Raw genomic sequence first — 13,475 nt, forward strand, 5'->3', positions numbered from 1 at the left:
AAGCACATGCTTACTTATCTAGCCAGCCCTTTTTGAGATCGTCGATCTATGTCATCCGCCTTTTTCTTTTATCCAGGCACCCTTTGAGCATGGCCTTTTCTAGAACCAAAGGACAAGATCTCAAACGCTCCTTAGGTTTAGCTCTGGAGCACAGTGGATGTCTGGGGTCAGCCTGGAGAGGGAGGGGGCTGCCTGGGGAGCCCATGACTGGGAACCACCCCCACCCGGGGTCACATCCTGCTCTCTGGCAGCCTTGGCCCTCTCGCTCAGGAGAAGGATTAAGCATCTCTTCCCTGAGGATGTTTGGGGACACAGGGCATTCCGTTTGTCCAGTGCACTTACCTTTACGTCCTTCGTACCCCCAGGAAGTCTCAAAGCACTGCCCCCCAAATTGATGGCCCCAGATTGGGGCATCTTCTGACTTTGTTGTTGTGAGTAGCCTCAGATAATAGCTCACAGAAAGCAGGAGGGGGGCCCAAAAACTCACGGGTAGAAGAAAAGTTTGTTGCTCCCCCAAGCACTGTTGGAGGCCTGGCTCAGCATCTGCAGTCCCCTCATGGCCATGCAGAAGGGAGGCCCCAGCCTGGCTGTTTCTGAGCACATCTGTGTGGCACACAGACCCCGCCCTACCACAAGGGTGGGTGGGTGGGTACCATGCCAATGGGCTGGCTCTATGTGCCGGAAAACCCCCCGGTGACAGGACATTGCCTGATCTCTACGGGCAGCCGGCAAAAGGTGTAAGCAAGAGTGATGGGCCCAGTTCTGTGAAGTGACAAACCTGTGTGCTTTCTAGAAAGTGGAGATGGCTGGTGTCTCCCATTGCCTTCCGTAACAACAGCTCCGGACAGAGCGGGTCCCACCACCCCCTCTGGTCTCCTGGTCTCCTCTGCAGTGTGTCCCAACTCCTACGCTCTGTTCTCTCTGCAGGACTTTGGGAAGTGCCCACGACTGAGGCTGTTTACTCAGGAGTACATCCTTGCCTTGAATGAGCTCAACGCGGGGATGGAAGTGGTGAAGAAGTTTATTCAGAGGTGTGTCTCCCAGCCGGCCCCCTCCCCACTCTGGCCTATGAGCCAGCTTTCCTCTCCACTCCTGAACCACGCACTGCACTGGTATCCAGGGAGGAGCCACTGGTGTTCAGAGGCCCTGAGCGTCTCATCTTCTGCAAGGGTCTCCTGGATCCTCCCGACCACGTGTACTTGCTGTGTGACATCGAGGCAGTTGCTCTACCACTCTGATCCTGTTGTCCTCCACACACAGATTGTTGTGTGATTCAATAAGATGATATATGAGCAAGCCCCTAGCACAGTGCCTGAGGCTCAGTAGGAACTCAGGAAACGGCAGTGGTCCTAAATAATATGAGTATTCCCTTGGGTCCCACAGTCTCGGGCTACCGGCGCCTCGTATGTAGGAAACGATCCCCTGATGGCCCCAGAGAGTCATCATTGGGGACTTGAATAGCCAACCACCTCCCACACTTGGCCAAGAGTAAGCCAAATATTCTGGTTCTTCCTCCCTTACATTTGCTTTGATTTTTAAATTATTTTCCTCTGTGCCTCGTTTTCCTCATGTATAAATGAGACTCGTAATACCCACTTCATCCAGTTAATGTGAGGGATTCGGTGAGCTAATACACATAAACACTAAACGCACATGTGATGGGCACATTAGCAGTCCTTGTCATGACTCCTCTTATTTTCTAAGAAAATCAAAATAGCCTAGTTAAGCCGGTTCCAAAGTTAGGCATTTTCCTAAATATACTCACCTAGAACTCACAAAGCATTTCTACGTCCAAAGGATGTGTCTTTCTGCCAGAGTTTGGGTGACTTCAGGGTCCCTTTAAAGCACCCAGTTAAGGTTTGCAAAATTTTTTCAGGTGAGGTCTCTCTTAGTCCCACAGTGATTTTTCCAGGAGTGTCATAGGTATTATCCTCAGGCCCCAAACTGCCCTGGGAATAGGGGTATTAGCCCCATTTCACAGATGAGAAAACTGAGGCACAGAGACAGCCATGATCAATAACACCAGCTGCATTTATAGAGGCCTTAGCCACTGTGTCACAGACTCCACGCTAGGCCAGGGTGACCATAATAATTTTTTTCCAAATCAGGGCACTTTTGAGAGTGAAGTGTGGTGTTATGAATAATTATTCCAGAACTTCCAGGCATAAATGTGATTGTCTCAGACGTATGGCCTCCATATGCTAAGTCTTCTCATGTGTTAGAAAATTGGGTCCTTATTAAAACCCATAAGGTGAGGGTCGCTGGCCCCATTTTACAGTGAAGGAAACAGAGTAGAGAGCTTAAGTAGCTTGCCAAGGCCACTCAGCTGGACTTGAACCCAGGCACCTTGGACCTGGAGCCCATGGCCTGGAGCTCGGCGCTCTGCTGCCTGCACATGGCAGAGTCAGGACCAAAACCCCGGTGTTGCCAACTCCCCATCAGAGAGCTCAGCGTTCCCCCAATACCCACCCCCCCTAAAAGCTGTGTCTGACGGGTGTCCCAGCCTCCCCGGCCCCCCTCCTCCCTGCCGTGGGTGCCACCCCTGCAGAACCTTCTCACCCTGCCCTCTGCTCTTTCCCAGCATGCACGGCCCCACAGGGCACTGCCCCCACCCCCGGGTCCTGCCCAACCTGGTGGCCGTGTGCCTGGCTGCCATCTACTCCTGCTACGAAGAGTTCATCAACAGGTCAGTCACCACTACCACCGGGGGGTCTGGGCACGGGCATGCTGCCACTCCAGGGCGGGGACAGTGAGGGGCCAAGTCACCAAGGGTGGTGGCTTGTACACACCCGACCAGGCCAGGGAGGTAGAGTGGCTTTCGCCGGGCCAACCTCCAGTGGGTTTGCCAAGTCCCCTGCGCTCACTGATTCCAGTGCTCCGAACCCAGGGATGGTCCTGGAAAAGCAAACACTGTGAATCAACACTGACAACCGCAAGGCCATTGCGTTGACCTGGCTTTAGGAACAAGTGTTTTATTCTGAAGATTTCTCACCGGTTGGCACATGTGGTGCATTGGGGCATGTATGTGTGCGGGTATGTATGTGGAAGAGAGAATGTGTGAGTGTATGGTGTGTGCATGGAGAGTTGTGTGTGCCCTGAGGGAATGTGTACACGTGTTTATCAGTATGCATGCATGCGTGTGAGTGTGTGTACATGTGGGTGTGGATGTTGCCCACATGCGTGTGTGCACAAGGGGCGGTGGTAAGGTTTACTCGCTCCTTACTTTGTCTTTATAAACAATTGTATTTCGCCGGTTCACTGTGTGCCAGGCATGGTTGTAGATACTGGGGATAAAAGAGACCACAGATTGGCTCTCAGAGCTTGTCCTCTGTTGGGGGACATAATGTACATGTACATATGCAGGATCATGTCATGTGGTGAGAAATGCCGTGCAAACATAAAACAGAGCAGTGACCAGCAGAGGGCATGGCAGGGCCCCTGCCTTGGGCTCCCCAGGGTTTGGGTGCAAGCCTTATTCGGGAAGTGAGCCCAGAAAGGAGGGAAGGAGCCCAGGAAGGGAGGACAGCCCGTAGAGCCTGTGTTAATAAGCAGGTGACCACTGCAGGCACCTGTGCGTTCCCTGGATGTCCTGGGGGACTGCGTGAGTACACCTCCGAGTTATCCCTCTGAGGGATGATGACGCTGGGGTACTTACCAGCTCCCGTTCTTCCCTGATTGAGGATCGCCCTTGGGATGCAGAGTGACGCAGTTGCCATGAGTTTGCGAGGAACTTTCTACTGTGACTTCTGGGGTCATTGGAGAGAATATAATGTGCAGGGCACAGGTGGCCTCTGCTGCAACCTCCCTGTCCAGTTGTTCAGGTGGGACACTGCACAACTCCAGGGGGACCAAAATGCGTCTGGGCACCGCTAGAGCTAGGGGCACAGCAGGAGTATATTTTAGTCCTTAAAGAAAAGGCAGCGGAACATTCTGAGTCACTGAAAACCCGTGCAAGTGGGGCTTCTCAAGCAAACACTGTACTTTGGGTTCTCGGGGAAGGGCCACAAAAGAACCTTAATAAGAGGGTATGTTCATCTGACAGGGCTTGAGAAGGGAGGATGATGATTTTTTTTTTTTAATTGGGGAACAGTGTGTTTTTCCAGGACCCATCAGCTCCAAGTCAAGTAGTTGTTTCAGTCTAGTTGTGGAGGGCGCAGCTCAGTGGCCCATGTGGGGATCGAACTGGCAACCTTGGTGTTATGAGCACTGCACTCTAACCAGCTGAGCTAACTGACTGCCCCAAGGATGACTATTTTTAATGTCCTCAGCCCCAGGTCCTGATATTCAAAGGGGACCATATCCAGTCTTGAATCATTTCCCTGTTGAGAAAGCGGTAACCAGAACATGAAGATGCCATGCTGCGCATTCCCGGGTGCCTGTTCTGTGCCCTACAACATGTTATATTACAAGGAAAAAAGAAGTAGTGCCGAGGGTCGTGCACGGCCTGTACAGCCATCCCAGCATCCCTGTGTACACGGATGGGCACTTGCCCTTGGCCTGGCACACTAGCTCTGATCTGCATGCATTTCAAACTCAGGCCACCCCAGGAAGCAGGAAGAGCACCAGGAGTAACACACACACACACACACACACACACACACATTCTCTCTCTCTCTCTCTCCCTCTCCGCCCCCTTTTCCTCCTGAAGCCCCTAACTCCTCTCAGCCTCCCTCGGCCCGCTCCCTGGACGCCTGAGCTGGGACCCGGGTTGGGGGCCCAGGCAGGAGCAGGGAACCACACATCGCAGAGTTTTCCCTCTGCGTCTCCAAAGCCCTGCCTGGGTGCCCTGGAACAGGGTTTCCCTGACTCGGGAGCAGGAAGCAGAAAGACAAGGATGGTGGACATCTCTTCCCCAGTTCCCAGCCCAGGAGAAGGGTAGAGGTGGAAAGAACCAGGATTAGGAACCATGCACACGGTTGCACAGATAGAAGACTGGGGGCAGCAACAGCCAGTCTTCATCCTTCTCTCATTCACTCAACACTCGTTTAGTGAGGGTTCGTTATGTGCCGTGTGCTGGAAGTACAAAAGTGAACCAGCCAGGCGGGGCCCCTGCCCTCCCCGTGCAGATGGCGTAGCAGCAGTTGGAGGGCTGGGGCGTGAGTGAGCAAGCAGTTGTGGTACAGTTTGGTCAGGGCTGCAATGGCAGAAGCCAGAGGCGCCATTAACATGGGCTCCAGCACGGAGCCTCAACCCTGGCTGCATATCGGAGCCACCTGGGAAGGCTTTACAAAATCAGAGCGCAAAACTAGACGTGTGTCTACCCTGTGACTCAGCCCTCATAGCTGTTGGTATATTTATCAGAAGACATGGACAAGAATGTGTACAGCGGCATTAGTTGTAATAGCCCCAGGCTGAAATCTGCTCCAACTCCAATCCCCTACTGTAATAGAGTGGATAAATGAGTTGTGGTCTGTTCTCACAAGGGCATACTGTACAGCAGCAGGAATGCATGAACTAGTGCAACCATGAATAAACCTCACAGATATAATATTGAGCGAAAGAAGCCAGACCCAAAAGATACATACAATACAATTCGTTTCCCTCCCCGTTCAATAGGCAAAATGAGTCTATGGTGATAGAGGCCAGGATAGTGGCCCCCTTTGAGGTGGAGGGTTAGGCGGAAAGCATGAGAGAAGCTTCTGGGTTCCTGGAAATGTTTCACATGATGATCTGGGTCCTTGATTCTCAACTGGGGGCCGTTTTGACCTCCAGGGGATATTTGGCCACATCTGGAGACATTTGAGGTTGCCACAACTTGGGCGGGAGGGGTGCTGCTGGCATCCAGTGGGTAGAAGTCAAGAATGCTGCTAAATACACTACCACGTGTAGGACAGCCCCCCACAGAGAATTACCAGAATTATCTGGCCCAAAATGTCAGTGGTGCCAAGGTGGAGGAATCCTGATGTGGTAGCGGGTTATTTCACAGTGGAACATGTGAAAATTCATGAAGCTCTGTGCCTAAGGTTTATGCACTTGACTCCTCTGTTTAAGTCACACCCATGGACGGGGTGCTGGAGCCCTGCTGCATTTGGGAGCACACCTCTTCCCAACTCCACAGTCAGTGGTGGCACATTGGGACCTTGAATTCAGTCATAGTGGGAGTATTTACACCAAGGAAATTGGCAAACACTATAAATCAGGGCTCCATTTTTTCTGGAGAGTTGGTTGTTAGACATTTACTGGCATATAGCTGGTTATGTCTCCATAAAAAGTGTGTGTGGGGGGTACCTGGGCACCACCCACTGCAATTCTGATTTTGTTGGGATGGCCCTGCCATTGGATTTGGTTTTTTTTCCTTTTTTAACTCCCAGGCAAGTCAAGTGCTTGGCCAGTTGAGAACCCCTGCTCTCTGGGGAGGCGAGGGAGGGATCCTTCAGGGAGGTGGTGTTTAAGTTGAGATCTCCTGACTATCAACAAGGAAAGAGGCAGGATGAGGTGATCCAGGTAGAGAGAACAAAATGTGCAGAGGCCTGTTGGGCAGGTGGAATTGCCATTAGTCACGTTTTCCTACCTATGGTCCTTAAGGTCCTTAACCACCTGCTTCAGGATCCCCTGGACCGCTTCTTTGCAATGCAGACTCTTGGATGCTGCATTTCTGGGTTGGGCCCAGGAATCTGCATCCTTGGCAAGCTTCTCAGGTGATCTGCTCCATGCCACAGCAGGTGAGGAAGTGAAGGAAACGGCGACTGCAGCAGAGAGAGGGAAAGAGAAGCAAAAGATATGTTGGAGAGGCGGGCAGGCCATGGAGAGACTTGTACCTCTGAGCTCCTCAAACCTCCTGTGCTGAGCTGCTCCTGGGGGTTGTATGTTAAATGAAGGCTCAGATTCAGCATGTCTGGGGCGGAGGCTGACTCTGCTTGTCTAACAGACTCCCGATAATGCTGATGCTATTGGTCAGGGAGCACACTTTGAGTGACAGAGCTGTGCCTGTGTTTCAATTGCAGAATTTTTATTCTGAGAGCATTGGCGTTACTGATGGGTTCTAAGTAAAGAAGGAACTTGATAAGATAACAGTTTCCAAATTTCCCTCTGGTGGCAGATGCATGGAGGGTGGTCTGGAGGGGGCAAGCGTGATGTTGGGACCGTGAGACGGTGGTTGTAACCCGGTACCCAGGGTAGCGGCATGGGGAGTGCGGGGCGGGTCTTGCCACCTCCTGCATGCCTGCTCCAGCTCCTGGCACAAAACAGCCCAGCTCCCTCGGAGCCCACAGTAGTTTGGGCTCTAAGTGATGCCATTAGTTCCTCCACAAAATCACCCAAGGGCCACGATACCGCCAGACCTTTACCAGGCTCAGGTCCATCCCACCGCGTTGATTAGTCCTTGGAAGATAAAGCCCTGTAATGTCCTCAGGGCTCATCCACGGTGATCACAGTGGTACATGATGTACTCACACACAAAAGAACAGACAACTTGACCCAGGTTAGCATGGCTCACTGGAAAATCACCCGCTCTGAGCCAAACAGCCTTGAAAATCCACTTCTAAACCCAGCAAAGGCAAACAAAGGGGAATGGAGTGTTGAGCATTTGAGCAGCAAATTAGCTCTGAGCCCATAGAGATAGTTACGCCATCCCTCCCCCCATGGACCACACACGATTTTCCATCAACCTTAGAATTTTCGGACTTTAGCCGATGGATTTTGTTTCTCCCCAGTGAGGTTTGAAGTGTATTTATCAAACATCCTTTTGGGCTCAGTTCAGGCCTGGCTCATGGCACGTGCCGGATACACGCAGACCCTCCATGTGCGTAAGGAATGCGATCTGCTCTCAGCCCAGCCATTGTGCACAAGGAGGACACGTGACATTGGAAGCACAGGGCACAGGCGTATGGCACATTTAGGGAGGGACTGTACGAGCGGCTGTTTGTGACCATGCCATTGTGCTCCAAGTGGACTCAACATTACACACACAGGGAGCCCTAAAAGGTACTGGTGTCCAGACCCCAACCCAGAGATGCTGATCCGATTGGGCTTCAGGACGTTTCAAAGCACCCCAAGGGACACTGGTGTCCAGCCAGGGCTGGAAAGCTCTAGTTCGGGGGGCAGGGGGAGAACGGCAGATGGAAGACATCAGAGAAGACTTCCTGGAGGAGAAAGACCTACCCGGGATCATATGGGATCTTGCCATGGTGGTGAGGAGCCTGGGCTTTGCAGTCAGACATGTGGTTTGAAATCCCAGCTCCCTCCATTTGCAGCCCTGTAATCAAGGGTAGGTCATTTGACCTCTGGGAGCATCTTTCCTCACCTTTAACATGGAGGTGGGAATACCGCCGTGCAGAGATGTGTGATAGTACCCAGCGCTGTGCCCGCCTAGGGGGACCACAGTGGAAAGCCATTGCTGGAATTACCTTCAGTCGGATGTGCCTCCTGGTGATGTTTGGAGGCACTGACAAGTCCTGCCATAAAGAAGCCTACTTTCATTGTGTTTGGCCGAGTGTTTCCCAAACAAATGTGACACCCATGAGGCACACAGCCCTTTCTCAGTTAACACCCTGTACCTTCATCATTCCTGCAGGTGCTGGAGATACAGTAATGGGGGGTTAGCCAAGAGTGGTGGGAGTGCGGTGCCTAGGAGGGACCTGCAGACCCCAGAGGACTAGACTTCTGGGGTTTGCGATCCCCTTGAAGTAGCTTCCCAGGTAGAGGGCGGAGGCTGAGCTTTCTCACCTGGCAGGGAATGGGGCAGTAGAGGTGGGGCCTGGGCCTTGCCCTAGGGGACGTTATGGCCTCAGGAGGAGAAGGGAGGCATTTAGACTACAGGAAGCAACCAGAAGAAAAATCGCTGAGTAGGTCTCATAGGTATGTCTGGAAGGTGGCCAGGGAGCTGCGTCATAGAGATTAACATTCACTCATTCATTCAACAGCTGTGGGTTGAGCACCTACTGTGTGCAGGGACTACGGCCTATGCTTTGGGGACAGACAGCTGGGTTTGGATTCCATATCCCCCTCTTCCTGTCTTGAGACCGTGAACAAGCCACTTTCCCAGACCAAGCCTCAGTTTTCTCACTTGTGGAGTGGAAGCCAAGAAGTAGCACTTGCATGTAGCATATGCCGTGGGGGTTCAGGGAGGCGTTTCGCAGGGTGGGTGGAGCCTGGTGAGCTGGAAGCACTCGCTCTATCTTGTAGCTCACCGCTGCTAGGTCGCCGGTACTCACACGCCTTCTCCACTTCTCCCCCAGCCGTGACAACTCCCCAAGCCTGAAGGAGATCCGGAATGGCTGCCAGCAGCCCTGCGACCGGAAGCCCACCTTACCTCTGCGCCTTCTGCACCCCAGCCCAGACCTGGTGTCTCAGGAAGCCACACTGTCTGAGGCCCGGCTCAAGTCGGTGGTCGTGGCCTCCAGCGAGATCCACGTGGAGGTGGAGCACACCAGCACTGCCAAGCCGGCGCTGACAGCCAGCGCAGGCAACGACAGCGAGCCTAACCTCATCGACTGCCTCATGGTCAGCCCTGCCTGCAGCACCATGAGCATCGAGCTGGGCCCCCAGGCTGACCGCACACTTGGCTGCTACGTGGAAATCCTCAAGCTGCTGTGAGTGTCCCTTCCGTGTGCCTGTCACCAGCGGGGTGGGGGTGGAGCGACTTGGCTCTGCAGTCTGTATTCACTTGTTCAAGGCATGCAAGGGTGCACGTGCCAAGTGTGCGTGTGTGCACATGTATGAGTGTGCACACTCGAGTTGGGGTGTGAGTAAGTGTGAGTGTGGGTGCACAGATGCAGGGAATGAGGGCACACATTTTGGGGGTGTATGTGCATGTATGCGGGAGTATCAGTGCACATGTGTAGATATGTACACAAGCATATTTGTGTGCATGAGTTTGAGAGTGTGTGTGTGTGTGCGCGCGCGCGTGCACGTGCAGAGCCCACAGGTGCCCAGGTGTGTCTATGAGTGTGTGAAGCTCAGCACATGGTATAGGGCGTGGGCTCATTCTGAGTTCATGAGTGTCTCTATATGTGTATGTGGCCTTGAGTGTGTATGGTGTGACAGTACATGTGTGATTGCCTAAGCACATGTATGTGTGTAAGTGTACAAGTGGTGGGTGTGTCTGGGCACTTGTGCTGCTTTTGTGCATGAGTGGCAGTGAGGACATGCACGTGTGGGTATGAGCGTTTGTACATGAGTGCTGTGGTATGTGTGTGTTTCTCTGTACCTGTGTGCAAGCATGCCTTTAGCCAGTGTGTGAGTGTGTTTCTGTGTTGTGTGCTCGTGCATGCTGTGTGTGCTCAGTGTGGCTGTCTGTGTACAGATGTCTGTTTTATTTTGGTATGTGTGTGCATGTGTGTTGTGTGCGTGTATAGGAGTCTTCTGTAAAGGGCGTACCTTTGAGGAAAGCGGCCCCCCCTAGACTGTGCCAAGGACCAGGCCCCCCGCTCTTCCTCGTGAGCTCTCCAGTGGGCAGGTGGGGAGGTGCGTGCAGATCCGGCCCCTTGCGGGCCTGGCTGGTGTGAAAACTGAGAAGGAGCCAGGAGACCTGGTCTGCTCTGGGTGGTGGCCCTTCTGAGCTGGATGCTTCGGGCTTGTCCGTACCCCACCCTGAGCCTCAGTTGTATGACTCTAGAAGGGTGGGGGGCTTAATATTTGACCCCTAAGAGTCTTTCCAGTTCTCCTGTTCCCACTTGTACCACCCAGACTCATCTCAAACTCACACACGCCTGATTCCCAGAGCCCAGGTGGAGGGACCTGTGCTGAGCTCGGTGGTTTCAGGACCAGCTTGGCCTGGAGAACCCAGCAGGTGCCTCCCCTGCTCGCTCCCATGTTCCTTCAGAACAGAGCTCGGCCATTCTCAGGACCGAGTCTAGTAGTCGGCTTTGCCAGGTGCAGTTGATGGTGGGTGGTGGGCTTTTCAGAGGGATCGGGGTGTGATGGAGAGTGATCACATCTAACCGACGTGTGGCATGTGGCACCTATCTGAAGGCTGGGCACCGGGGCCCGTCGATCTGGGGGAGGCCTGACTCCTGGGCTTTTCAGTGTTGCCAGGGTTTTACTGAGTCTTCATGTCTCTGTAGTACACTGTGCAGAATTTGTTCCGTCTCTGTCATGAATGTGTTGCTGCCCGGAGTGCACTCAGGGTCCAGAGGGGTGGAGGCAACCTGCCGGTGCCTGGTGAGCTGGTGAATGGGCTGGGAGGTGCCCCTGTGCTCTAAAAGCAGGGCTTGTGTCTGTGAAGGCAAACACGTGTGCACGCATGCGCACGCGCACACACACCTGTCCACACACACACATTACACAGTGGCTTCTTCTGGTTTGAAAGGAGAATCTGGATGCAGCACCCCCAAACACTTCCTGTGGCCTTGCTTTAGCCTCCAAGAGGAGAGGGTGAGGCCTCCTAGGGGGTGAGCTCCAGCTTGCCCATGGCTCTAGCAGCAGAGGCCAGCTGAGGGCACACCTGCATTTAGTGACACCCCCTAACCCCCACACCCCCACACTGGCCCAAGGAAATTCCAAAGTCTACTCAGAGAGCATCTCTGAGAACACGCCTCAGTTTCTTTAAGGCATTGGGGAGAGTCCCTGCTTTCTCCAGGAGTGGCGGCCAGCCCTCTGAGAGGCGGGTCAGCATGGCCCTTGTCGCCTCCGTGCTCTGGCTGAGGCAGGGCCACCAGGCCGGAGAGGCCCTGCTCTCTGGCTGTTTTCCCCAAACACCTGGAGTTCTCAGGCCTCCCGCCCGCCTGGGCCCTGACTCATATTTCTCATTAAGCACTAAGGGTTTAGGTTTCATCATGCAGTTCACACACGTTTTTTTTTTTTTCCTTCTTCACAAACATGCTCATGAATGAGGGCTCTGTTCTTCCTGACCTGCTTCCAGACCTCCTGCCTGCCTGCGTCCCCCAGCTGCCCGGGCGTGGGTGAGGGTCGGAGGCCCGGTCAGGCGCTGCCCGCTGGGGGCCCACGGTGTTCCGACTGATGCTCAGAGCAGCACCTCACACCCCGCTCAGAGGTCTCCATGAAGCAGGGCTGATACTTCCAGAAGCCTCCTGTACCTTGGGGGAGCTCAAAACACCATTTGGGCCTGATCATTTCTTTGCCTTTCCACTTTCCTTCTTCATCTCTGATGCCCGCTTGGGTCCCTGGCACACTGGAGGGCCTAGGACATGTTGGACCCCTGCAAACCCCAGCAGCTCAACGTGCTCCAGCGTGTGAGACGTAGGAAAAGGCAGATTCAGAGCCAGACCACTGGGTTCAGGGTCCACAGATACCAGTATTAGCTTGTGACTTTGAGCGAGTTACGTGTCTTCTCTGAGACAGAGCCACCTCTGGGCATTAGAGTGACATGGAGGGTGTAGCTCTGGGCGCCTTGCAGGTGTAGACACCAGGCAAAGGGGAGTCACTATAATTCCTGATCACTACTGTGTTTCTTGTTTTAAGATACCACTGAGAGTAAGATGCATCGTAGATTTAATAACAACACTTGGAAAGGGGGACAAAAAACAATATGGCATTCAAAGCACACTCAGATGGCAAGAGGCATGCATCTGGGCACCAAGGAAACGCAGCCGTATGACGGTTCGCTGTGTAATTGCATGCGGCGGCTTTGACTCCTCTTGCCCTTGTCTGTAAAACGGGTGCCTTTCTCAGCGGGCTGCTGTGAGAATGCAGTGACACAGGACCGGCCTTTCCAGGCTGGCTCACTGCTGTTACCAACCAGACTGCTGTCTAAATGAGAGTTATGTGTAAAGAGTGAAAGCGCAGCGGCTCTAATGTGGAATTTTGGGGTCTGAGGAGGGCCTTGTGTGGGACCACGGAAGCCAGGCTTAGCGCTTGGCCCAGCTTGCCAGCCCTGTTCGTCAGAGCAGGCGCTGCTAGTCCCCGAGTGTGGGCGGCGCAGCCCACCCCACATCTGGGGGCCCTGAAAGGCCCAGGTCCCTGATTACCTGTGTTCCCAGAGGAAGGCCCACACATCATTAGAGTTTAACACCTCTGAAAAGGAGCGTAAGCCGCAAAAAGCTCCCCGGAGACCCTTGAAAGGGAATACTTATTCCCAACACAGGTCAAGGTCAATGCTGAAAACATCACTCTGTGAGGCCCAGGCTGGGTGGTCGGATGGAAAGAATGTGGGCTCAGTTGCTGGACAGAGCAGGTTTAGGTCTGTAGTGGTTTGGAGTCCTGCTCTTCACCTGCTGGGCACCTGTGTGTGATTTCATGCCCTTTTTTTATTTTTATTTTTTAAGATTTTTATTGGGGAATTGGGGGGATGGGAACAGCACTGGGAAATTGGGGAAGGGGAACAGAAGAGTTGCTCTCCTTTTGTTCTTCAGTCTAGTTGTGGAGGACGTTGCTTCACTGGCCCAAGTTGGCACCATCATTGCGCTCTTCCCGGACAAGGCAGATCAGTCACTGGCTTCTGGACGGCCGCTCACTGCGGCTGCTGGCCACTCACGCTGGCTGCTGGCTACACACAGTAGCTTATGGCAACCCACTGCCACGGGGGCTGCAGCCTACGCCGTCGCCGGCGACTCACAGCAGCCCAGCTCCAGGTTGAG

General features: G+C 53.6%; 1 protein-coding gene across 1 annotated transcript in view; it reads left to right on the forward strand.

The window, feature by feature from the left end:
* Window positions 1-13,475, forward strand: part of CMIP (c-Maf inducing protein) — a 238,680-nt gene that overhangs the window by 201,836 nt on the left and 23,369 nt on the right. The window contains exons 8-10 of the mRNA XM_019634902.1: window positions 928-1,031; window positions 2,582-2,686; window positions 9,177-9,530. Of these exons, the coding sequence (XP_019490447.1) occupies window positions 928-1,031; window positions 2,582-2,686; window positions 9,177-9,530 (563 nt within the window). The remainder of the gene's footprint in view (window positions 1-927; window positions 1,032-2,581; window positions 2,687-9,176; window positions 9,531-13,475) is intronic.

The sequence above is a fragment of the Hipposideros armiger genome, unplaced genomic scaffold (assembly GCF_001890085.2).
Source record: "Hipposideros armiger isolate ML-2016 unplaced genomic scaffold, ASM189008v1 scaffold_19, whole genome shotgun sequence".
Lineage (NCBI taxonomy): Eukaryota > Metazoa > Chordata > Mammalia > Chiroptera > Hipposideridae > Hipposideros > Hipposideros armiger.